Source organism: Dermacentor silvarum, unplaced genomic scaffold, assembly GCF_013339745.2.
Source record: "Dermacentor silvarum isolate Dsil-2018 unplaced genomic scaffold, BIME_Dsil_1.4 Seq483, whole genome shotgun sequence".
NCBI classification, from domain to species: domain Eukaryota; kingdom Metazoa; phylum Arthropoda; class Arachnida; order Ixodida; family Ixodidae; genus Dermacentor; species Dermacentor silvarum.
In genome coordinates, this window is record NW_023606306.1 from 1 (window position 1) to 26,361 (window position 26,361).

General features: G+C 47.9%; 1 protein-coding gene across 1 annotated transcript in view; it reads left to right on the forward strand.

Moving 5' to 3' along the window:
• Nucleotides 1–4,057: 4,057 nt before the first annotated feature.
• The window catches only part of LOC119435154 (lysyl oxidase homolog 3A-like), a gene marked incomplete at its 5' end in the record, with an annotated part of 32,625 nt that continues 10,321 nt past the window's right edge, over nt 4,058–26,361 (forward strand). Inside the window, 2 exon segments of the mRNA XM_037702086.2 lie at nt 4,058–4,261; nt 9,232–9,349. Of these exon segments, the coding sequence (XP_037558014.2) occupies nt 4,058–4,261; nt 9,232–9,349 (322 nt within the window).

Below are 26,361 nucleotides of genomic sequence, written 5' to 3' on the forward strand. Positions count from 1 at the left end.
AGCAAACAGATAAGGTGAGTTACATGAAAAATATATATTTTAATAACTCCATCAGAAGACAAATCGTGATGAATGTCAACGTCCGAGATGGAAGGAAGACGATTGGGAGACCTGCTTTATGTGGTAGTTCTCTCTGCCAGATCACGCTTCTCGCCAGTACGCACGCATGACCAGATTGTATTTAACTTTTTACGAGGGCTATTTGTGTAACGCTAAGGAATGCTGATTACTGCAGCCCCGGCTGACTTTTACATCGTTGAATGAACTTGTGCGAATGTTTCTGCGTATTTGAGGACAGAGGGCCCGCTTGGCAAGTCATTCTTGGCACGTAAGCAGACCTGTCTGCTGCACACTTCATGTTGTATGAATCAGTGCTCAGCGCAGTGAGACCAAATAAAAGTTATTGTTTGAAAATTGAGAAATATTTAACAAAGCAGTGAAACATGACCTTATTTTAATGCCCGCCCTCTGTAGCAAGCACAAAAAGCATAACAGAAATATCTTTTCTGTTTTTACATGTTTAGCCATACATAAATCTGCGAAAGAATTGTTTTTCTGGATGAGTTTCAATTGCTTTCATATCTTTAGCTACTTCATGTTCAGCGCTATAGATGTTTCAGCATTTTTGTAATGCTTTACCAGTATAATAATTAAGGGAGCTCAAGACAAACAGCCGATAGCAGGCAACCGCATCAACAGATGTCTTGTAATCTTAACTGGGTGCTGTCATTCGTAAGAAAATTTCCACTTTTGTTTTTAGCTTACACTTTTGTAAAATTTAAAGGGCGCGTTGGCGCCCTATATGATTTTACACGATGTAAATGTACTTACATTTGCGGAAAAGCCTCAACAGCTGTGCCTGTAACGGAGCATTTTCGAAAAGTCTGTGCAACCGACGGAACCTGGGGAGCCGCGTCACCACTGGCCTCTTGTGCAGGAACGGCCCCCTCCAACTGCATGTAATCCTGTTGTTCTGCGGAGGAGGGAGAAAATATGGGGCATTTTAGCTTGTCCAAACTGGTGAGATAGCAAAAGAGAAAAGAAGTGACGAGAGTGGCGCAGAGACCACATTCCGCCAGGAGTTACCAGCGACTTCCTGCGGAGGTGCTGCGCCTCTAAGTGAAGAACAGATGTACGTGTGATCACAGTGGACCCTTACTGTGCTCCACCCTGCAATTTTTGGGTGGAACTTATTGTCGGGGAACAGTGGTGTCTTCGCTCCTTATATGTGTCCTTAACATAAAGAGGCAAGGTTACCCTCTACACGAGAGAACTCCTTCACCGAGGCGCTGCCTTCAGCAAGCCGGTAGGATGTTGGCTCAAGAACCGATGGCACCTGGGGAGCGGCGTTACCACTGCCCTCTTGTGCAGGAACAGCCTCCTCCAATTGCATGTAGCCACGGTGTGCTGCGAATGAGGACATAATATGGTGCATTTCAGTGTGTCAAACACGCAGCAAAAAAATGAAAGGAAAAAAAGGAAGAAAGAAGTGATGAGAGTGGCACAGAGAGCACATTGCGCCAGGAATTACGTGGGACTTCCTGCGGAGAGGCTGCACGTCCAAGTGGAGGACAGGCGTACGTGTGATCACAGTGGTGCCTTACTGTGCTCCACCCTGCAGTTTTTTTCGGGTACTAAGAGAACAGTCGTGTCTTCGCTACTTATATGTGTCCTTAACATAAATAGGCAAGGAATTACCTCCTACACTAGGTGATTTCTTCACGGTGGTTGGTTGCAGCCATTGGCGAGACATTATCTGAGATGAACGAGCTCACGTGGCCTGACAAGTTGGACTCTGCAAACGTAATGTGGACAATTTATTTATGCCATATGCAACTACGTGTAAAGTTAAAATGAAAGTCACCTTCAATTTGGAAGGCTGGAGATGATTCTGACCAACGTCACCACACCTGTCGTCATGGGTGTCAGATCCGGTGCCTGCCATAAAGGTGTAGTAAATATACGTTAATTTTATACCAAGGAATGTATTCGATCAATTCTGTCGATGTATTCCCCTTGTTTTAATAAAGATAAGCACTGTTTTACGAACGACTATAGTACAGTCATGCCTATTGTCGCACGAAAGACGGCTTGGCGATTTGCTTACTCATAACAGGAGATATTGTAGGCTCTGCGTCGTGAAGAAGTAAACCGGGCCGCAGGAATGCTGATTCATGAAAGTGCAGCGAGCACACTACTCTCGACCATAGTTGTCCCGGCGTCTTATCTAGTAGGCATGGGTTCCTACAAAATTTCACCCAGGATAAATGCCTGCAAATTCAAGTAGCATGTAGCATTATTTAGGCCAATGTCCTGGCGAATAAGGAAGAAAAAAAAAGAGAAAACTAGATCAACGCAAAGCAGGGTGATGACAGCAAATGAAGAACACATGGCAGGAAAGATGTGGCTGTAGCACAAAGTGAAAGCATGAAGTACGGCATGTGAGAGATTAGGGCCGCGATTTTGTAGCGAGGCATTATTACTTATTGTACTCTAGTCTTATCATCCACCGCTCAGTCTGTTACGGCTAATCCCGTTGATAACGCGAGCGGACTGTCGCTCCGACCACTGACAAAGCGCGATAAGCGCAAAAAGGCATTATTACATGAAAGGCATCGCTACAAAATACCGGCCTAGTTGTGCATCTAAGCACAGTAATAACGATTTGGAGCGTTGTTTTTATATAGAACTAAAGCGATGCGAATTTTAATTGACTGAAGCACAATATTTATGCTATTTGAATAGGCGGTGAAGCGCTGGGGAAGTTGACACCAAAAGCTCCTAGCCTAAACTACGGCAGCAACGTAGCGCTAATTGTAAAGTAACAGACGTTTCACACAGATTTTTCAAAGCACCACGGCATCCCTCCACACAACCCTACAGGAAGGCATTAATAGTAATAGAGTTTTGCCTCACCTTGTGGAATAGAGAGGAAGCCGGTGTAGTGAAACGCCAGCCGTACGGCTGTTGCTGTTGCATCCTTGCACGGCACATCGTTTCCACGGGTACCGAGGAAAACGTTCGGCGTGAACTGTTGGTCGCATCGTCCCGTAGGACGCCGAGCCCGTTGGATACAGTGTTCAGCACTTTCACCCACGATGAAACGCACCTCGCAACACCACGCTCAGCAAAAAGTAAATTGGCGCCACAATAATTCAGAGAACGCATGCAGGAGCGAAACACCAAAGCATGCGAGGAGGCGTGTCGTAGCAGACGAACTTTACGAGCTCGCCTTTCCGTGCAATACAAGGGTTGCATGGTATGATTACGACATGCGCCCCTTCTTCAGAGGGCGCTGAGAAAAAGGTATAAAAAAGCACTATCATAATTTCTTTACACATTGCGCCTAATGAAAATTGATTGGGACATAAATGTTGTTTGAACAGTATAAAAAATTGCTTCGCCCTTCACAAAAAATGATTTTTTTATCAGTGTTTCTTCCCTCCTCCCCTAGTCGCGCTTCAATCGCAACTCCCATAACTCCCCTTGTTGATGTCGCTGGCAATAGGTTCTGAACCGCTTTTCGCCCGAAGCTTCGCGACCTATGTGAATTGGCCTTGGCTTCAACCTGGACTTTCTAGGTGCGCCACCGTCGACTTGGCTTTCGCAAGCCAAAAGTAAAGAAAAAAACAAGGGCTTTAGGAGAGGAGGCGGCGGAGGAAAGAGTAGATGGCGGTACTTTTCTTATATAGGGAATTTAGGGCACCAGGGTTTACTCTGGAACCGTCGATGACTCATGTATAAAAGCCGACGCGTTTCGCCGCTGATCATATTTCTACGATCGCCGACTGTGTTCGCCGCTATCGTTGTGCTTCGAGTGCAACTTGCTTTTGTGGGCGTCGGTTCGCCCAGTAAAGTCAGTTTCGTCGTTCACAGTTTTGCGATTGTTTTCTTCACCATCACTACCACGTGACAATATCGCTTGGGAGGGGAGGTGATGTGAAGGTAAAGATGCATGAGCTGGCCTCACAACAAATCCAGTTCCTAGCTTTCGAGTAAGCAAAGGTTGCGCTTCGACCCACCTGTACCGTGTTGCTGCTTGACGGTGCGATTTCAGAACGAAGTTTCAGAACGAAGTATTTCGAGCGGGTCGTGTGTGAACGGGGAGACTTTATTGGCGCAGACCAAGCGGACCTGGTGATTGACGAACACGAGGTGGAGCGGTCGGCCTATCTGGAGGACCGGCAGCTGCTGTACCTGCAGTGCGCAATGGAGGAGCACTGCGTCTCTGCTTCCGCCTATGCGCTCAAGGCAGACCCCGGTGAGATACCAGTGGTTGATATCTTTGGGTGTTTCGAGAAATTTACTCAACACGATGATACCTTTCGAAGTTGCCTGGTCCCGCTGTGCCTTGGTACAACCAGGGTTGAATCGAAACGCATGTCATTGTCCACTTTCGAAAAACGCATCGCATCTCTTCACAAAACTTCTCATTGACTTGTTCATTTACCAATGGTTGTTGTGGAGAATTCTCGTAAATAAGAGAAGCAACGTTTTTGATCAAAGACACCGAAAGCAATTGCAAACGCAAACATCAAAAAAACGGTGTTTACCTTGCGCTCGCCGAATCCAGCGCCTTTAAATGTCACAACCTTTGTCGATAGCAACGCTGCACCTAAATATAAGTACAGTTGCATACAGTTCTGAAGAGAAAGCTTAGTAGCGCGTAGAATGAATGCTCCATTGAGGAGAAGGTACTGAAACTGACCGGGACATTGCGAATCAGCAATATTCCAAGAAAACAAGGGAATTGACGACATAGTCTTCTAAAGAACGGCGAGGTAAATAACCAGGAAGCCAGCATGCTGTGCGAACACATTCGTGCTACTTTAGACGATATCTCGTAGCGACATGCAGGCTCATAAATGAGGTAACACTGCAGTTCATCACGTGATCACATCTCATTTAAACTGCCTTAAGCGTATCCAAGGGTGTTTTTTAGACCATGCAGAATTTCAGAAAAATCAGCTATGGCAGATAGCTTCATTCCAGTCATTGAGCTGTATTACTCAACGAGGCGGCCATTGCTTGTACAAGAAATCGAAATGCCTATTCGGTGAATTAACAAACATTCACCGAATAACTGTTCATTTATTTATTTTACGGCACATATTGCAATTTACGAATTGTAGCCGTGAGTTCGCAAGATGTGTCCACTTGGAACAATTCCTTAGGATGACACCACTTTCGAGATGTTCATTCCCAAAGCGTTAGACGAAATACATGGGCGTTCCAGTTATTTTTGTGCTACATTTTTGTACTACATATGGGGCAGAAACTTGGAGGTTAACAAAGAAGCTCGAGAACAAGTTAAGGACCGCACAAAGAGCGATGGAACGAAAAATCTTAGGACTAACGTTAAGAGAGAGGAAGAGAGCGGTGTGGATCAGAGAACAAACGGGGATAGCCGATATTCTAGTTGACATTAAGCGGAAGAAATGGAGCTGGGCAGGCCATGTAATGCGTAGGATGGATAACCGGTGGACCATTAGGGTAACAGAATGGATACCAAGAGAAGGGAAGCGCAGTCGAGGTTGGCAGAAAACCAGATGGGATGATGAAGTTAGGAAATTTGCAGGCGCAAGTTGGAATACGCTAGCGCAAGACAGGGGTAATTGGAGATCGCAGGGAGAGGCCTTCGTCCTGTAGTGGACGTAAAAAAAAATATAGGCTGATGATGATGATGACATAAAACGGCGGTTGGCAAAAATGTAAATGGAACAATAGTGGACATTTACTGCACGTTTGACGGCCCATATCACGGCGAGATACTTAGAAGTTGTTTCAAGTGGAAATGCCTTGAAAACTTACCGGCTATCATTCGTATCATGCAATATGGGCCGTAAAGTAATTATTTGAGAAGTTAATTAGTGCATGTTTGTTACGTCGATTATGTAGTTATATTTATCGGGCAAGCAATGTCCACGGGTTCGAGTAATACATCTCAAGGACTACAATTATGCTACCTGCCAAAGGTGATTAAAAAAAATTCCGTATGATCTGAAAAAAGAAAAATCTCCCCCTATACGTATATGCAGTATGATCGTTCTAATTTACCACTTCGCATCGGGCAAGGCTTTATTGAAATTGAAATTCATTTAGGTTTAGGTGTCACAATTTACGCACTTAGTGGAGGGAAAAGAGTGACAATGCCTGACTAGGCCCTCTCTCCCACAAAACTATGCTTTCCACTTGAACACATGACATCAGTCCCTTTGCATTTCAAGGGCACACAAACGAACCAACTCGCAATGAAGTGCGATCTCACAACGCAGAGCGAAGGGCTCTTGGCTACGCTCACCTTTATGCTTTAAATTCGCTAACAATAGGGGGCTACGTCAAGTAGCCGAGTCATTTTCACATTCGAGCCAGTGTGCAAGTCATCATTCAAATTCGACGGTTCAATGGGCTAGATAGGCTAAATTAGCTAGTTTAGCATGTATGCACAACAGAATGCGCAAAAGAACTCCAGAGATATACAAAAGAATTACCTGCAGAAACAACCTTGGGTTGATATTTTGCAAGTGCTTTCAGGCACATTAGGATAACAGACGGGCTTCTGATTGTAATGACCAACGCGTCATTCAGCCACCAGTGTGTACCTTGTAGAGAAAGCGGAAATTTTCTTCAGTATTCAAACGGGTGTACAATCACAAGACACGACATGCTTTACTCGGTAGAAAAGCGCCACAGTTTCCCACTACGACGAGAGAAGTGCAGCGAATTTCGGCGACGAACTTATCCTGTAACTTCTCTCTTTATCGTCAGGTAGAAAATTCACGCATTCACTTTTGAAGACAAGGTCTTTTGGCGAGTTCATATCAATTTGAGGTTCGTGGAATCTGGGTACCCCATGACTTTCGCCTCGTAAATTAGATGGTTTGAGGCCTTCTAGGGCACGTAGGGCAACAAAAGAGGCGTAAAACTGAAGCTTGGAACCAAAAAGACACACAAAGTTATCGAGCTATGTAAGGAGGGGTAATCAGGCGTAAATTAAGGAAAAATGGAGACATGAAGCCCAGATGCGCTGGTTCAGACTGCCTACGCCTAAATCCCGAAACGTAAGTGTGTCTTTACTCACGTAAAAATTGGGGCCGAACCCGCAGATTGTGCAGTCTGAAAATGTGGACCAATCCCCAAGAAGTGCGGTTTAAGAATAACGAAAGTAAAGTAAAAAGTTAAGTAAAGGGCTCTATACAAAAGTAAGCTGGTACTAAAGCAAAACGTATGTCAAGTTAAGGCGACTCAGCAGCGGTTGACATCAAAGGAAGAAAGACACGGTCTACTGAGGGAGCTGCTCCTCCCCCCCCCCGCCCAAATAACAAACATGGAAACACTTGGAAGAACAAACCACACGGTACACTAATGCGTCTCGGAAGACCTTGTCTTCAATGTCAACCGCTGGTGATTTGCCTTTTTTATAAGAGAATTATAGCTATGCGACGCACCTAAAGCGCCAAACGTGGCCATGTGCTGGCTTGCACGAGAGAAATTCGTAAAGGTGTTTTATTTCGCCTTTTATAGCATGCGTCGCTGGCCTGATGGTTAGACTCAGGTTGGCCATAAAGAGTCAGAAACATACAAATGGCAAGGTGTGCAGAAGAGCCAAAGAGAGCAATGGCTTAAAAATAACAATTGATCTATTGCGACACTTGATCACGCCAATAACTTGAACTAGTACTGGGAGCATACGTAGGAAAACGTGAAAATGCGCTACATGAAATACAACCTTTATCTATGTGCCGTTGCTTTATCAAATTGCAGGTGATGTGTCCCCAAATAACTGCTTGCAGTAGCGCTGTGGCGCCTCATTCGAAACGAGTAAATGCAATCAATAGTCGGTTGTAGTCTTCCCCAAACTCTTTTTCTCTGGACCACCTTTCCTATATACTGTTGCCACCTGACGAAAGTTAATAACTGTTTCAGCTATTGTGTTCGAAACAAATGTGCAGCCATTAAGCTTAACTTACCTCACATGTTGCTTTATTACGAACGTGCTTATAGCATATTAGACTGGTCGTTCCAGAATACTCTCCGTTCTGCGCAAAAGCGGTCTTATAATGCAGCTACAATGATTGTAAACTTTTCTTTCAAGGCCAGCGGTAAACTTCCGGTCATAATTTCGTAATGCCAGCCGTGTGTTTCCGGATACATTTTATTTTTATGGAAATTTCTTTCTCATTATAGGGTCCCCTGTAAGTAAGTGGCCTATATAAATGTAGTCTTGCACAGATTCCAGAAGCTGACAGTCAATCACAAATTTTCAGTCACAATAATTGCATTCTACCGGTTCTAACATATATGGAGATTAACAACTTGGAGGTCAGCAGGGACGCTTGAGAAGAAGACCGAAAAATGTTAAGCATGACGTTAAAATGCAAGAAGACAGTGGTGTGGATTAGAGAGCCAACGAGGGCACCCGATATTCTAGTTGGAATTATGAGGAAGAAATGGAGCGGGGTGCGCCATATTATGGACAGGGCAAATGTGCCACTGGTCTATTAGTCACAGAATGGGTACCAAGAGAGCGTAAGAACACTCGAGGACAGCTGAGATTTCGGTGGAGTAATGAAATTAGAAAAAATTCTGGCATGAAATAGGGTTTCCTGGCTCACGACAGCAGTAATTGAAGATCGCTGGGAGAGGCCTTCGTTCTGCTGTGGACATAAATAAATGGTGATAAATAAGGTGATGTAAATATAATGAAAGATGCCGTTAATCATTGCTGCGAGCATAAGCGAGCACCAGTGGCAATAATGAAGCTGCACTGTAAAAGACAGTTTACAACATTTGCGGCCGTTTCTCGTCCACAAACAGTAATCGTCATCTAGCTGTCTTGCGTTTGCATTCCTGAACGTTGCGCGCCCAGTACTTCCAGATCACGAACGGCATTCGCGTTTTAAGCGTGACATAACATTCTTGAGAGAAAAATATCCAGATGAGAATTTTCACGAAAAGAAACGAAAGCAAGACAGATGACGATTGTTGTTTGGGGACAAAATACGTCCCGAAGGGTGGAAACTCTTTTTACAGTGCAGTTTATCATCTATCAGACCCTCTTATTCACGTAACGCAGCTTTAACAGAAGCTTTCAACACTGATATAGAACATTCCAATACTGTCACTCTGTCTCCTCACCATGTTCTATTTAGCTACAGAGCAAATGGCAACGCTTCATCCGAGCGTTGTTATCCTACGTGGCCGTGTCTTCAAACCACCGTCCCGATGCAGGTTGGCTGTACGAGAGTCGGCGCCTGCTTCGCTTCACGGCGCGCGTGGCGAACGTGGGCAACGCTGAGTTCATGCCCTTCCTGCCGAAGCACGCCTGGGTCTGGCACTCCTGCCACATGTGAGCTGCGCTTTACCTATACTCTGTGTCCCATCCCCATCGTCTTCGGTGAGCATCACTGATGCAACCCTGTGCTGAGCGCGTGGGATGCACCATTCACGTCATGGTAGGCTGGCGATCATGATAAAAGCCCGGAAGAAATGCTTAAATGGGTGTTCTGGCGCTTCACTCTTATTTTATTTTGGCATTGGCCTCCATTTGTTGGGTTAACTTTATTTCTTTTTTCATTTACAGATGAGTATATTCAAAATTATTATGTTTGGGCTAGCCAAGTGGCAAGTTCTCCAGAGTAGCTATGATGGTATACTGTATACGTGATTCCTGCATAGCGTTTCGTATTTACTCGGCGGTACAATGAATGATCATGGCAATACACAACCCGCCGATGTGGCTTAGGGGCTATGGCACTGCGCTGTTCCCGGCTACAGCAGCCGTATTTATATGGGGGTGAAATGCGAAAACGCTCGTGCACTCTGATTAAGGTGCACAATAAGGAAACCAAGGTGGTCATTATTATTCCCGAGTTTCCCACTATGGCGCACCTCATATTCAGATCGTGCTTTTGGCACGTAAAACCCCAGAATTTCATTTATTTTTATAGCAATACACATACTGTTCAAGTTTGCGGACTCTCGTCTGCGATTAGAAGTGGTATATAGGTTCAGGATCAAAACACTTGTCCCGGTGACCGGTGTTTGGCCACTAATTTGTCTTCAGTACTTTTCGTCAGTACAAGTCCGTTTTCACCAGTACAACGCGTCGATGGAAGGTTAGCCACTGAAGCCAGCTGCTGTGCAAGTATCACGCAAGGAACCATGGCCTGCAGCACTAAAACCAATAAAGACCCAAGTGGTCACGGAGGAAGCGAGGTTGCCCCAGGTTGGCGCCTGAGAATTTTGTTGAAACGCCTAGATAGCGTATCAGGCCCCATGGAAAGGACACTAATAGCGGACATGAACGCAGGTGAAATTGGTAGATGGCCTTTCTTAAACGTCCTTGCAGCATTTGTTCAGTGAAGAAGTCATTAGGTGGGAGAATCGCGATCCGACGAGCAACTTTGTTTTTCTCAATCTGTCTCTCTCGGCGCCGACGGCACCAGTGACATCATTGCCACGACGTTCGTGCGAGATTGTGCGACTTTAGCCTTTAAGCAGTAAACTAAACAGCTGGAAAACCAGGACCCGCCCACCCAAAAAGAATCATTATAATAATAGCTAACTGTTTCAGGAACGCGACAGGAGCGTCCGTACCTATATTTCAGCTTTCGTGTTGCCGTTATGTTTCCCTAGCCTATTCCCCCTCTGACCTATAGAAAAATGCGACAATTATTGCGTTTGTTTTTGCGCACTTTTTAGAAAAATCTATAAGTGAACACTGCCTTATTCTTCTTTCGTGTCTGTTCATGATGCGGTTGGCTTAATGGATTAAGAAAAATGCATTATCAGAGTGAAGGAAACTGTTATTAAAAGTATCACGGCAAGAATACACGAAGCAGTGCTGAGCCTGCATGCATGTGGTCTGGCACGTGCCTCAGGACACCAAAATCTGTTCATACACGGGAGGTATTTTTTCGCATACGTACGCTTAGTTACCAGGATGGTGTGCGCTGTGTTGTTTTCGGTTTCAATCTTATTAGAGAAAGAAACAACTTGAAGAAAAAGAAAGTAAAAAAGGAAGATCTTCTTCTTTCTGGGGTTTCACGCGCCAAAACCAGTTCTGATTATGAGGCATGCCGTATTGGACGGCATACGAGTTTTAGCCGTCTCCTCACTATACACGGAACATCGCTACCATTGAATTACGTCCCTGCAGCATGGCCTTCGTTACCACTGTGGTCTCTCCATTAACCTCGAATATGCCTCACCATTCCAGGCGTGAATAAGAAGGCGCAAATGCCGTCAGCAGCATTGAAGCAGGCAGCATTATTGCTACTACATGAGGTCCACAGTGACCGCTTACATGTTTACACAGATGGGTCGGTCATGCACTCCAGTTCAGCAGCTGCAGTATTTGTCCCAGCAAAATCTACAGTAATAAAATTCCGGACATAGCACTTGACATCGACGACGGCTGTCGAACTTACAGCTCTGTGTGCAGCAATGAAATTTATCGAACAGGAACCGCCCCAGAAATGGTCTATCTTCTGCGATTCCAAGGCTGCCCTCCAGAGTCTGCTCTCTGCACTACGCCGTGGACCCCACGAACGACTTGTCGCGGACACACGCGAAATTTACCATCAGGCAGTTGACAAAGGACATGACATTTTCTTTCAATGGCTGCCAAGTCACTGTGGTATCTTTGGAAACGAGCAAGCGGACGCAGCCGCTCGATCCTCACATACCAGTACCGATTGCGTCGCTATCCCTATGTCCAGAACAGACGCAGCAAGAAAGCTCCATGCGCTTGCTCGCGAGCTTACGTTAGCCCACTGGAATTCAACGGTCTTTAAAAACCAGCGCCTATGTTCCCTGGATCCTAATCTGAAGTTCCGCCTTCCACATGGCTTACCATGACGGGAGGTAACTCTCATTTGTCGCCTTAGGCTTGGAGTGGCGTTCACCAACGCGTACTCCTACCTGATGGGAATGGCCACAAGTCCAGATTGTGAAACTTGCCGGTGCAAAGAGACGATAGCACATCTTCTGTGTGATTGTCGTCGTTTTAGTGCACAAAGGAAAGTCCTCAGAACCACGCTCGACAAGATAGACAGCCGTCCCCTTATGGAAGCCAGAATTCTTGGTCCCTGGTCCCAACCGACGTCGGAACGAACTGCTTTAAAAGCGCTAGTACGCTGTTTGAAAGAAACAGCACTTCATGAAAAACTATAGAATTGTGCGGACAGATGTGTTTTTTGTTCTTTTTGTTTTCTTTTTAATCTTCTCTTGTTTTCTAATCTTTTCTGCCCTTACCCCATCCCCCCGTGCAGAGTAGCCAACCGGACACTTAACTTGGTTAACCTCTCTGCCTTTGGCCTCTTATTTTCCTTCCTTCCTTCCTTCCTTGGAGGGCTCCGGATTAAATTTGATCACCCGGTGTTCTTTAACGTGCACTACAACGCAAGCGTACGGGCGTTTATGCATTTCGCCTCCATCCAAATCTGGTCGCCACTCCAGGGATTCAATCCCGCGTCCTCGTGAAAAAAGGAAGAACGTGCATTCTTCTTCTTCTTTCTGAGGTTTTACGTGCCCAAACCAGTTCTGATTATGAGGCACGCCGTAGTGGAGGGCTCCGGATTAATTTTGACCACCTGGGGTTCTTTAACGTGGAGCGTGCGTGCAACAGTGTATGTACAGATAGAATCACACTTGTCTAGAGCAGTCCAGCGGCCGGCTGCGGACTGCAGAAGCGCCGCTTACCGGCAGTCGCTGGGTTCGAGATATGTTGGATTCAAGCGCCAAAAGCCTGCATGCGGCATGGCTTCTCGCGGCCATTTCTGTTATCGGCCTGTAGATTTTTTCACGAACGTGGGTGGGCGAGATCTGCGCTTATTCGCTGCCTGCTTCGTCGCGTGCAGCCGGCGCCGAAGCTGATAACATAGCAAAAAATGTGTTTTACTTCGCGACAGTCGTCGTTTGCGTCTATCACTTCATGTGCCAATTGGCGTTGACGTCACCATTCACCGAGACGCCTATGAATCATTGCCATTTTTTATCTTGAATCATGTGTAGTTCTCAGAGCCAGTGCATGCATTCCGTGGCACATCCACGCTTATCACGGACAGTGGTCGTTCCACAAGCGACAGCAAACAAAAAAACAAAAAAAGGAGAAGAAAAAAAAGTAAGATAACTGACTATCTCTTATGATCAAATTTACAGGCTGACAGCGCAGATAGGCCGCAAGTGCACATGCCGCGTGCAGGCTTTTGGCGCTTGCATCCAACATATCTCGAACCCAGCGACTGCCGGTACGCGGCGCTGTTGCAGCCCGCAGCCGGCCGCTCGACTGCTCTAGACAAGTGTGACTCTATCTGTACTACACGCTCTCTGTAGGGCTATTCGTTGGTAAGCAAGGTATGCCAGAAACGTCCCCATTAGCAAACCGTCCGCAAGTCTACATCTTTAGAGTTCGATTTAACTCCTTTCTTTATTTGCGCATTTGCTTCACGAACTCACGAGTGTCGCAGAAAGCGCATGCAGAGCAATGTGAACGCTAGTGGATCGATGGAACAGCGTGTTGCTGCGCACTTGCAAGCCTGTTGCCGACATCGCCTTTGATCTCCGCTGTGCCTGCGACGTGGTATACCAGATTATCCCAACAAAATATTGGCCACTCTCTCAGCGTCCAGTAAAGTACTATCCGCACAAGTCGCAAGGTGGCCATGACGAAGTTGGTAAAATTCATTTAATTATGGGGTCTTACGTGGCAAACCAAAGATTTCATTATGATGCATGCCACAGTACGTGAAAGACTCCGAGTTAATTCTGACCACCTGTGGTTTTTTTCATCATCATCATCAGCCTATTTTTATGTCCACTGCAGGACGACGGCCTCTCCCTGCGACCTCCAATTACCCCTGTCTTGCGCTAGCTGATTCTAATTTGCGCCTACAAATTTCCTAACGTCATCACCCCACATAGTTTTCTGCCGTCCTCGACTGCGTTTCCCTTCTCTTGGCATCCATTCTGTAACTCTAATGGTACACCGGTTATCTACCCGACGCAATACATCACCTGCACATCTCCATTTTTTTCTCATAATGTCACATAGAATATCGGCTATCCCCGTTTGCTCTCGGATCCACACCACTCTCTTCCTGTCTCTTAACATTACGCCTAACATTTTTTGTTCCATCGCTCTTTGTGCGGTCTTTAACTTGCTCTCGATCTTCTTTGCTAAACTTTAGGTTTTTGCCCCATACGTTAGCACCGGTAGAATGCAATGAGTGTACACTTTTTTTCAACGACAGTGGTAAGCTCCCAGTCAGGATTTGGCAATGCCTACCGTAAGCACTCCAACCCACTTTTGTTCTTCTGTAAACATCCTTCTCATGATCATGGCCTCGTGTGATTAATTGACCTAGATAAATGTACTTCTTTACAGACTTCTAGAGACTGACTGGCAATCCTGAATTCTTGTTTCCTTGACAGGCTATTGATCATTATCTTTGTCTTCTGCATAATAATCCTCAACCGCACTCTTGCACTTTCTCGGTTAAGGTCCTCAATCATTTGTTGCAATTCATCCCCAGTCTTGCTGATCAGGACTATGTCATCTGCAAACCAAAGTTTGCCGAGATATTTGTCGTTGATGCCCACTCCTAAGCCTTCCCAGTCTAATAGCATGAACACTTCTAAGCATGCAGTGAATAGCGTGGGAGAGATTGTGTCTGCTTGCCTAACCCCTTTCTCGATAGGTAACTTTCTACTTTTCTTGTGGAGAGTCAAGGTAGCTGTGGAATCCTTGTAGATATTTGCCAAGATATTCACGTATGCCTCCTGTACTCCTTCAATACGCAATGCCTCTATGGCTGCTGGTATCTCTACTGAATCAAATGCTTTTTCTTAATCTATGAAAGCCATATAGAGAGGTTGATTGTACTCCACAGATTTCTAGATTACGTCATTGATGACAGGGATATTGTGACCTGTAGTAGTGCGAATAGGGCAAGCGCAGAGGCGGAAGAAGAAAGAAGTGCGCGTGCTAACCGCCCCGCTCGATAGTTAGCTCTCGCCGCCGTTTTTCTCCAGAGCCCAGCCGCTCTCAACAAACGCCGTCAGCCCCCTTTTGAAGACGCGTGACAAAGTGGGGGAGGTGCGGGGTACTTCTCACTCATGCCACAGACGCCTCCTGGGAGCAGAAGCACCAGCCCTGTGTTAGTCCATACTCCCGTCCATCGGACCAGCCGCAGGATCCAGGGACTGCCCCCTGAAGACACCGTAGTGCTTCAGACTACCCCAACCGGTATGGAACGTGCAATGACGAACCGGTATACACTTCAGAACCCGCTGGTGCCGAAGTTGTTCCATGGCGACGTCTTCGAAGACGTCGAAGACTGGATGACCGAATTCGAGCGCGTCGCCGAATACAACGAATGGGATAACGCGACTAAACGTAGAAATGTCTACTTTTGCCTCGAGTACGGCGCGCGTACATGGCTTCAAAACCGTGAGGAGCAACTGACGTCGTGTCGCGAGTTCCGCCGTCATCTACTGGGCACCTACGCCAGTCCTGATCGCTGCGAACGAGCCGACCGAACAATTCAGGTCCGAGTCCAGCTTCCCAACGAAAGCGTTACCGCGTTCGTCGAACATATGACGCGCCTCTTCAGACGAGCAGACCCTGGAATGACCGAGGACAAGAAGTTGCGTCACCTGATGCGAGGGGTGAAGGAGCAGCTCTTCGCTGGTCTGGTGCGCAATCCTCCGAAGACTGTCGCCGAATTTCTATCCGAGGTTGTCAGTATGGAGAACATACTTCAGCAGCGCTCTAACATTTACGATTGGCAAGTGAACGCGACTACTGACATGTCCACGGCCATCGGAAGCCACAATGACCACCTTCGGGACCTCATCCGCACCGTTGTGCGCGAAGAGATACTGAAGGTTTACGGCACCCCACAAGCCACGGTGAGCTCCATCGCGAGTGTTATAAGAGATGAAGTGCACCAAGCGCTCCGGTCCACCGTTCCTTTTGCTAACACCGCGCCTGCATCTTCTGTACACCACCGTGCGACCTACGCAGAAGTCTTGAGACAGCCTGCTTCGTCCCCGCCGCTGTTTGTTCAGGCCGCTCATCCGGTTGCACTCCCACCAGCCCAGCCAGTGCCGTACATCGAGGAACGACACACGCCTCCACCGTTTCCCCATGCTGCTCCTCCGGTTGTGCTTCCGCAAGAGCAACCGGTACATTACGCCGACGATCGACGCATGTCCCCTCGGAAGTCAGATGTTTGGCACACTCCGGATCGCCGTCCTCTGTGTTTCCACTGTGTTGAGGCAGATCATTTGTACCGCCAGTGCCCAAACCGACGCCTCGGGTTGCGGGGCTTTTCCGCCTACTCGCCGCCACCCCGTCTGGACCAACGACCTCGGGACATTGAAGATTATCTGGCTCAGCAACGCGTGGCCCCGCCTACCGGGCGGCAGTCGCGCTCGCCGTCGCCAAGGCGATTTTCACCACCGCCCCAGCGGTATTCCAGCGGGCGGTCGCTAAGTCGCCGCCGGGAAAACTAACTACAGCGACTTTTGGGGGCGAGGCCGCTGGCAGTCAACGCGCTGAAGACCTCCGATCGACGCGAGTAACGAAGGGTACCGGTCCGACATCAACTGCAGCTGAACGGAATGACCGGCTTTCGCTCGACATACCAGTGGTGATCGACGGTCACGCGGTTAGCGCTTTAGTGGATACCGGAGCGGACTATTCTATATTAAGCGGGAAGATGGTGACGTTTTTGAAGAAAGTGATTACCCCTTGACATGGCTCGCAGATTCGTACGGCTGGCGGTCACGTCGTTACTCCTCTGGGATCCTGCACGACAAGAATTCGGATTCGAGGATCGACATTCGTGGTGAGTTGCCTTGTCCTACGCGAATGCTCTCGCGACGTCATTCTCGGAGTTGACTTCCTGCAGGAATACGGCGCTGTTATTGACTTACGGGGAGGTGTAGTCACCTTCTCAGCTGACCAAGCAATCGGCACAAACGACGACAAACGACGTGCCGACGCGCTTTGTTTCCGCCGAAAGTGTTACACTTCCTCCACGAGCCAGTGTTCTAGTCGAAGTGATGTGCGGTGGAATGCGCGAAAGGGGAGTGGTTGCAGAAAGTAACTTAGCGCATTTACTGACGCAAGGTGTTTGTGCGGCCAGCAGTGTGCTACAGCTTCGTGATGGTCGATCTAAGTTGCTAGTCAGCAACTTTAGTAACGAGCATCGACACCTCTTCCGCCGTACTTCAATAGCGTTTGCCGAAGAAAAAAAACACGTCGCTGAATGCTTTGCCCCTGAACCAGTGAGGATGGCTCACAAGTCACTGGGCAACGTCGACATTAATCCAGAGTTATCTAACGACAAACAGGCAGCACTGCACGAGCTCTTGCTTGAATTCAGGGCATGCTTTGCAAGCTCGTCTAAGGTACGTCAGACTTCGGTTTCAAGGCACAGGATCATCACATGCGACGACGCACGCCCGATACACCAGCAGCCCTGCCGCGTGTCGGCAAAGGAGCGCGCAGCGATTCGTACGCAAGTACAGGAGATGATTAATGACGGCGTGATCGAACCTTCCAACAGCTCATGGTCATCTCCGGTCGTTCTTGTCAAAAGAAAATGGAACGCTACGCTTTTGCGTCGAATACCGGAAGCTCAACAACGTAACTAAAAAGGACGTGTACCCACTGCCATGTATTGACGACTCGCTAGATAGACTGGGGCGTGCCCAGTTCTTTTCGTCACTCGATTTGAAAAGTGGATACTGGCAGGTCGAGGTAGACGAACGAGACCGCGAGAAAACGGCCTTTGTGACTCCCGACGGCCTTTACGAATTTTGAGTGCTCCCTTTCGCTTTGTGTTCCGCCCCAGCAACTTTCCAGTGAATGATGGATACTCTCCTCGCTGGATTGAAGTGGCAGACTTGCCTTGTGTATCTTGACGACGTAGTTGTCTTTTCTGAAACATTTGAGCAACATCTTCATCGCCTGCGGCATGTGCTAGAAGTGCTCCGATCGGCTGAGCTCACGCTTAAACCAGAGAAGTGTCACTTCGGTTATGAAGAGCTCAAGTTTCTCGGATACGTCGTCAGCGCGAAAGGAGTTCGACCCGATCCCGACAAGCTTGCCGCTTTAGCAGCTTTTCCTCCTCCTGCCGACAAGAAGGCCGTCCGACGCTTCCTGGGCTTGTGTGCGTATTATCGCCGCTTCATCGACAACTTCTCCAAGATTGCGGAACCCCTGACTCGCCTTACCAGGGATGACACACCATTTGCCTGGACGAATGAGCAACAGGCAGCCTTCGCTGAACTACGACAACGCATGCAGTCAGCACCCGTCCGGGCACATTTCGACGAGGAGGCTGACACCGAGGTGCATACTGACGCCAGTAACATCGGCCTTGGTGCAGTAATCGTCCAACGTCAAGGCGGCATTGAAAGAGTAATAGCTTATGCTAGCCGCTCGCTGTCCCGTGCCGAGGCGAACTACTCTACTACAGAAAAAGGGTGTCTCGCGTTCGTCTGGGCGATCACGAAGTTTCGCCCTTATCTCTACGGCCGTCCCTTCAAAGTGGTGACAGACCACCATGCTCTATGTTGGTTGGCGAATATACGCGATCCTTCAGGACGGCTGGCACGGTGGAGCTTGCGGCTGCAGGAATTCGACGTCACCATAGTTTATAAGGCTGGCCGCAAGCACGAAGACGCCGACACGTTGTCGCGTGCTCCCGCCGAATCTGTCAGTCGACAGTCAGAGGACGACGACGGCTTCCTGGGCGCCCTTACTACGTCGGACTTGGTCAGATGGCAGCGTGACGACGCTGAAATTCGACCTCTCATCGACCAATTAGAGGGCCTTCAAACAGCCATAACACGGCATTTAGGTCGCGTCTTGACGTCTTTCTGTCTAAGAGACAATGTGCTGTACAAGAAGAACGCCCGCCCGAATGACCGAGCCTACCTCCTAGTAGTTCCCAAAGACTTGCGGGACGATATTCTTTTCGCTTGCCACGAAGAGCCTACATCTCGCCACCTCGGCTCCTCACGAACGCTTGCTAGAGTGCGCGAGATGTATTACTGGCCCGGGATTTCGGCGAGCATCAAACAGTATGTTCAAGGCTGCCGTGAATGTCAGCGACGAAAGTCACCACCCCTGAAGCCCGCCGGGTTATTGCAACCCATCGAACCACCTCATAAGCCATTCGACCAAGTCGGCTTGGACATTATTGGGCCTTTTCCTCTGTCAACCGACGGCCACAAGTGGGTGATTGTCGCCACTGACTATTTAACCCGCTATGCCGAGACAGAGGCGCTCCCACGAACCACGGCTTCTGAGGTAGCGCAGTTCATGTCTCACATTGTATTGCGCCATGGTGCCCCATCTTCTGTTATCACAGACAGAGGAATGGCGTTCACGGCTTAGCTCATGGACGAAATTTTTCAACTAAGCAATACCAGGCATCGAAACACGACCGCTTACCATCCGCAGTCCAACGGCCTTACGGAGCGATTAAACAAGACCATCACAGACATGATCTCTATGTACGTCGACGTCCAGAACAAAACATGGGATCGTATCCTGCCTTATGTGACCTTCGCGTATAATACCGCCGTACAAGAAACAACGCGCTTCACACCATTTCGCCTCGTCTACGGCCGCGAAGTACAGACCACGGTGTAAGAAGATAGGTGCTCCGACGGCGCGCCCGCGCTGGGGCGAGAGAGCGGCCACTTCATGTGACCGGAAGTGAGCACCGCCGCTAGGGGCAGCACGGGTTCAGGAGGCCTTGAAGAAGCGGCGCAACAGTGGATAATTTACGACCTCCGTCAGCATTTAAACACCCATACCCAAACACATGCAATTTTTTGTTATTTAGCCGCCAAATCCGGAGCAGGTAGAAGGTTCATGCCACTTACAGTCAAAATACCGTCATTTCGAACACGAGAGAGACGCGTCGTCTCCTCGAGCAGACGGCGCGCTGCGCTTACCGCTGCTCGCCGCGTCGGAGTCAATCGGAATGTCGGCAGAAACATAAAGGGACGCTCCTCCAACCAACTAGAGTCGTTTTAAGCAAGCGAACGTCATATATTCATCGAAATAAAGCACTTCTGTCGCGCGTGCCCATAAAAGCGCCAGCAAAGCGAGCGAAAAGTGGCCCCCCAGAACATGTGCTGCCCCTTGCGGCAGCGGCGTGCGTAGAGTCACACTACGTGGCCGCGCCTCGCACCGCCGTCGGATCACCTTCCTTTTTAAACCGTGGTACAGACGATGCTGGACGCTATGCTTCCATGCCATGACGCCGAGAACCTAACTACTGACGCAGAAGAATTTGCTCAGCGCGCTGAGGAGGCTCGCCAACTCGCGCGGCTGCACATCGGTGAGCAATAACACGCAGATGCACGACGCTATAACATCCGTCACTGGCAAGTGCGCTACAGTCCCGGAGACCAAGTGTTGGTGTGGACCCCTGTTCGCCGCCGTGGTCTTTGGGAAAAGTTGCTCAGCCGGTATTTTGGCCCATACAAAGTGCTGCGCCGCATTTGTGACGTGAACTATGAAGTCATTCCAGACAGTGCGGCGCAAACACGGCGTGGACAACCACCTAGCCCTGACGTAATTCACGTCGTACGCATGAAGCCCTACGTTGCGCGTTCGTGATTTTTACGCTCCCATATGCACCTAATGCACTTACTCTCTGTTTCTAGAGAGGTAGAGAATTGTTTCTAGCTACGCTACTGTAGCTCTCACTGTGTTCTGTGCGCGAGCATCTTCAGTGAGTGTGTTTTAGTTTTTGCTGTTTTTTCTTGCCTTTCACCACCAGTTCTTGAGCACCGAGCCGATGGTCTCTCCGAGGAAGGGGGAAAATGTCACCTGTAGTAGTGGGAATAGGGCAATCGCAGAGGCGCAAGAAGAAATAAGTGCGCTTGCTAGCCGCCCCGCTCGATAGTTAGCTCTCGCCGCCGTTTTTCTCCAGCGCCCAGCCGCTCTCAATAAACGTCGTCAGCCCCCTTTTGAAGACGCGTGGCAATATGATCCATCGTTGAATATCCTTTCCTGAAGCCAGCCTGTTCTCTTGGTTGATTGAAATCAAGTGTTGCCTTGATTCTATTGGAAATTATCTTGGTGAATATTTATACAATACTGAAAGCAAGCTAATGGGCCTATAATTTTACAATTCTCTGACGTCTCCCTTCTTATGGATTAGTATAATGTTGGCATTCTTCCAGTTCTCTGTCACACTTGAAGTCGTGAGGCATTGCGTATAAAAGTGATTATTTTACGTGCCTGTAAATGCAGGTACACAAGCGCTTTTGCATATCGCCCCATCTTCATGCGGCCGCCGTGGCCGGTATCGAAACCGCAACCCCGATCTCCGCAGTGCAGTGCCATAGCCACGAAACTACCGCAGCGGAAGCCGTAGGCTTCAACCCACATGACTGTTAATTGGATCCCAGGTATACATCCACTCGGATCTGTAGTTTACGTTGCGCCCTACCAGGCCTGTAACAAGGGTGGTGAACGAACACGATCGGCCCATTTCCAAGGTCGTAACAGCTGTTCAGTGAAAAATTGCTGAGACTTGCGCAATTTTCAACCTGTACACGTGAGATGTTCCGAACAGTTTGCCATAACGCATAACAAGTTTCACCTCGTTATAGGTTTTCGACTGCCCCACGCACCCCGACCAGATGATGATGGCGGAAGTGCATTTTAGCTTCAGCAAATACAGAGCTGGCCTCGTAAACCATGTCTGTACTGTATTTTTATTACTCTTAGGTGTAGGACTGCTTGGTGTTCTTTGTCGCAAGCCACAGTAAGTGTCAGAGGAGCCCTTTCTGCTTTTATATCTGTCGTTTGAGGAAATAGAATCAGCGTGCATTCAAGATCAATGTTTTTATTCTTCATTTTATGGGAGTGTATACAGTCTATATGAGTTGTTCAGTCGGTATATATAATATATATATATATATATATATATATATATATAGGGTGTCCCTGCTAACACGCAGCATGGTTTTAAAAAAGAGGAACGGCGTTACGCGACGCAAACCTAGTGCGTATTTTTTCCAGTGCAGTGGAGTAGCCGCCAGTAATTTATTCATTACGGCCATTTATTTAGTTAATTGTACATAATTATCGAACTTGAGAAGTACTGTCCTAATCATCAAATTGTCAATGAGAAAATTGTAGAGCAACATCGAAAACTCCCGATACCGCTTTCTGTTGCTCAATACGTGGTACGTAAATGCGTTTTCCGAGTGTGAAATGAGCCCGCGAATACACGCAGAATTGCCACGGTACTGGCCGCTCGAGGCGCTTTGCGTGTATTCGCGGGCATCTTTCACGCTCGGAAAAACACATTTATGTAGTACGTATTGAGAAACAGAAAGCTGTATCGGGAGTTTTTCATGCTGCTCTACAACTTTCTCATTGACACTTTGATAAGTAGGACACTAATTCTCGAGTTAGAGAATTAATAACAATGAACTAATTAAATCTCAGAAGAAATTGCTGGCGGCTATTCCACTGCACTGGAAACAATACGCACTAGGATTGCTTCGCGTAACGCCGTTCCTCTTTTTTAAAATCGTGCTGGGTGATAGCTGGGACACCCTGTATAGTCCTATATATTATCAGTTCCACTCTCAATTGTGTTGTTTGGTGTTTTATTGTGTTCAAAGTACAGAGTACAGTGACGAAGTGTGATGTAATAGTTACATTTTCTATATTAATGGCTGTTCTTAGTGTTACCATGGCGTTATAGGAGCCAAGTCAAACATATTCCTAGTCTTTAGCGCCAGCGTAATGGCAATCATGCACTTTAATGTAGTATCAATCAAATAATTAAATTAGAAAACATACTACCATTACAGCGGAATGCCATGAAAAGTTACTAAAAAGTTAAAGATGCTTACAAAAGCATCAAATAAATCTACCGTGGGTCGAAAGCTCTCTCACTTGGTGCATGAATGAATAGCGAAATTTTGCGGGTAACACAAGTACAAACACAAGACTATATGGCGATGCTGAAACAATCTGGCCTCATCACAGGATAGTTCCAGGCCCGTCCCGTGTTCTTCTTACTCTGCCAATTCGTCGTGTTAACCGCTAGATTTGCCATTTAACTATGAAAATAAAAGTGGCCAACACATGCAGTAGTCTAAAAACAGCAACTACCAAGGAGGCGGCATAAACGTAGAAACCCGACAGTTGAGTAGCCTTCTCGAGCTCTAGGGTTAGTCTTAAGAGGGAAAGGCCACCGCTTCAACACCTGGGACCTCTCAGGTTCAAGACGTGGGGCTCCAGTTTCGACACATTCGTTTTATGACCGTTATGACGACTTGATGATGGATATTTCTCCCGGTGCACGGGAAACAAACGGACAGCAGTAGCCTTAATTAAGTGCGGCATTTACCGTTCCTAGCCTGCTTTGGCGATTTCGCGACTCACTGAACCTGAGCTCCTAAAGTCCTACGGGACGCTTAACCGAGAGAAATCCGGATTTTACATGTAGCCACGAAAAAAACGAAATGTCGGTGTGCCTCTTAGTGAGAAAATAATGTTCTGCACATGCTGTTTCCAACAAGGGTGAACACTACAGGATACTGACCCACTCAGGTGCAGCAGTTGCACTAGCCATCTCCTGAAATACTGACCGTTTTATAGGCTGTCATATCATGCGAGATGGTTCAGTTACCAAGTCGGAGTTTCTAGGGTGCAAAAACTATCGGAATAGACAGCAGTTATTTCAATCTATATGTCAGTTTCAACTTTTCTTAACGAGCCCACAAATTTTGAAAGCAGTAGCTAATTGTTTGAGACGATTTCAAGATTTCCTGAACTTGCATAGAAGTATTTTAACTTCCATTCAAATGTTTTTTGAGGTGCAAGAATATTCCCATAGCTAGCTTTTATCTAATTACCTTACCCTCGTGATGACAGGATGATAATTTCTAGCGACCCACGCGATTCTGTCGACGGGAGACGTCTTTGCAGCTTTGGCGGTGCTGCATTAGCCGGTGTGGGAAATAATATCCGATACGCACCACTTAAAAATGCCGGCAGTGTAAGCACGTGATTTCGCCAACGCCGGAGCTCGCCCCACCGAGTTTGCACTGAACATCTCTCCTCTTTAAAACGGTATTCCTACATGTAGTCATTTTCACCCACTACTCGCCGTTCTTCGAAAAACCGCAAACACAGAACCACCAGGTTAAACCTCTAGCTTCTCGCTAAAGTTAGCATCTATCGCTCTCCGTCGAGCCAAGCATATTGTAACGATGTGGCATCGACGGGGACGCGGAGCAGCACCAACAAAGACACTTTATCAGTCGCCAAGAAAACCAACAACGTCTTCTTCGTCTCCACGCTTAACCCAAAAGCCCGCGCTACTTCAACCTTGTCCCACTGGCACATACGCGCGGCGATATAGTTGTTCCATTGGCTCCCCCCATAGAAAAAAAATCATCGTCCCTGATCATAGAGGCTTGGCAAACTGCGATAAAGTAAAACAACTGTGCAGTCTTGTCCGTCTTCAAAGTACGGCTTCATACGAAGCACTTGAACGACCTCGGTAAATGCCGTCGGCGCTTTGAACAGTGAGAGCATCCGGAACGACTTCGTAGGTGACGTCACTGATGCGTCGAAGAACTATGTACGGCCCGAAGTATCTGCGCAGGAGCTTTTCAGAGAGCCCACGCTGACGAATAGGTGTCCAGACCCACACTTTGTCGCAGATCTTGTATGTTACGGGTCTGTGTCGAAGATTGTAGCGTCTGGCGTCACATTGCTGTTGTTCGTGGATTCGCCAACGCGCAAGCTGCCTAGCTGCTTGTGCTCGCTGTGTGATCTCTTCAGCACCATCTCGTTGTCATCAAATTCATGAGAGAGCATTGCGTCTAATGTTGTCGTAACCTGACGGCCGTACACGAGGCTGAAGGGTGTCTTGCGAGTGGTCTCTTGACGAGCCGTATTCTACACGAAGGTGACATAGGGTAAAACCTCGTCCCAGTTCTTGTGCTCTACATCGACGTACATGCTTATCATGTCAGCCAGTGTCCTGTTGAGTCGTTCCGTCAGGCCGTTTGTTTGAGGGTGATAGGCCGTGGTCTTCCGGTGGGCGGTACCACTTAAACGTAGAACGATGTCCAAAACTTGGCCATGAACGCAGTACCTCTGTCCGTGATGACTAGTGCCGGAAGCGCCGTGTTCTTAAAACGAGGATTCAAGAAAAATTGCGCCGCTTCATCTGCTGTTCCCCGTCGTAGATCACCTGTCTCGGCATATCTAGTGAGATAATCCGTGGCGACGAATTATTCACCTGTTGCCGGTAGCAGACGTTGGGAAGGGGGTCCAGAAAATCCATGCCTACTTGTGCAAATGGTGTTGGCAGGTACTTGAACAGGGTGCAGAAGGCCGGCTGGCTTGACGGAAGGTGGTTTGCGGCGCTGGCAATCCAGACATGTCTGAACATAATGCTTAACGACCGCAGCAAGTCTCAGCCAGTAGTAATTCTGCCGAATCCGTGCCTACGTGCGAGTGTAGCCCAAGTGCCCAGCGGTCGGCTCGTTGTGGCAGGCGTGTAAGATTTCACGTCGAAGCGATGAGGGAACAACGAGTAAGTAGTTGCTGCCGCTAGGGGAAAAGTTCTTCTTGTAGAGTACGTTGAGGCGCAAGCAGTATGACGTCAGCCCTCTTGTATATAGCCTTGGCACGCTGTTGGTTCGTCCTTCCAGGTAATCAATCAGCGGCAGCAATTCAATGTCATCCCGTTGCAGAAAGACCATGTCGTCATCGTCTTGTGCTGCCGTCTCAACAGGAGACCAAGAAAGGCAGTCGGCGTCTGCGTGCCGTTTTTCTGACTTGTATGCGACAGTAAAGTCGAACTCTTGGAGTCTAAGACTCCAACGTGCGAGCCGGCCGGAAGGATCTTTCAAATTAATGAGCCAGAAGAGCGAATGGTGACCGCTAATAACGGTGAAAGACCGACCGTACAAATACGGACGAAATTTCAGAACTGCCCATACCATTGCGAGGCATTCTTTTTCAGTGGTGGAGTAGTTAGCCTCCGCTCGGGACAGTGTCCTGCTGGCGTAAGCGATCACCTTTTCGCTGTCGTCCTGCCATTGTACTAGCACCGCCAGTAGACCGACATTACTATCGTCTGTGTGCAATATCGTCGGAGCGTCTTCTTCGAAGTGTGCAAGCACGGGAGGCGCTTGCATGCGTTGCCGGAGCTCGTGAAATGCCCGCTGCTGGTCTTCGCCCCAAGTGAAAGGGATATCTACTCTGGTGAGCTGTCTTAACGGCCACGCGATGCGTGAGAAATTTGCAATAAATCGCTGGTAATATGCACATAGTCCCAG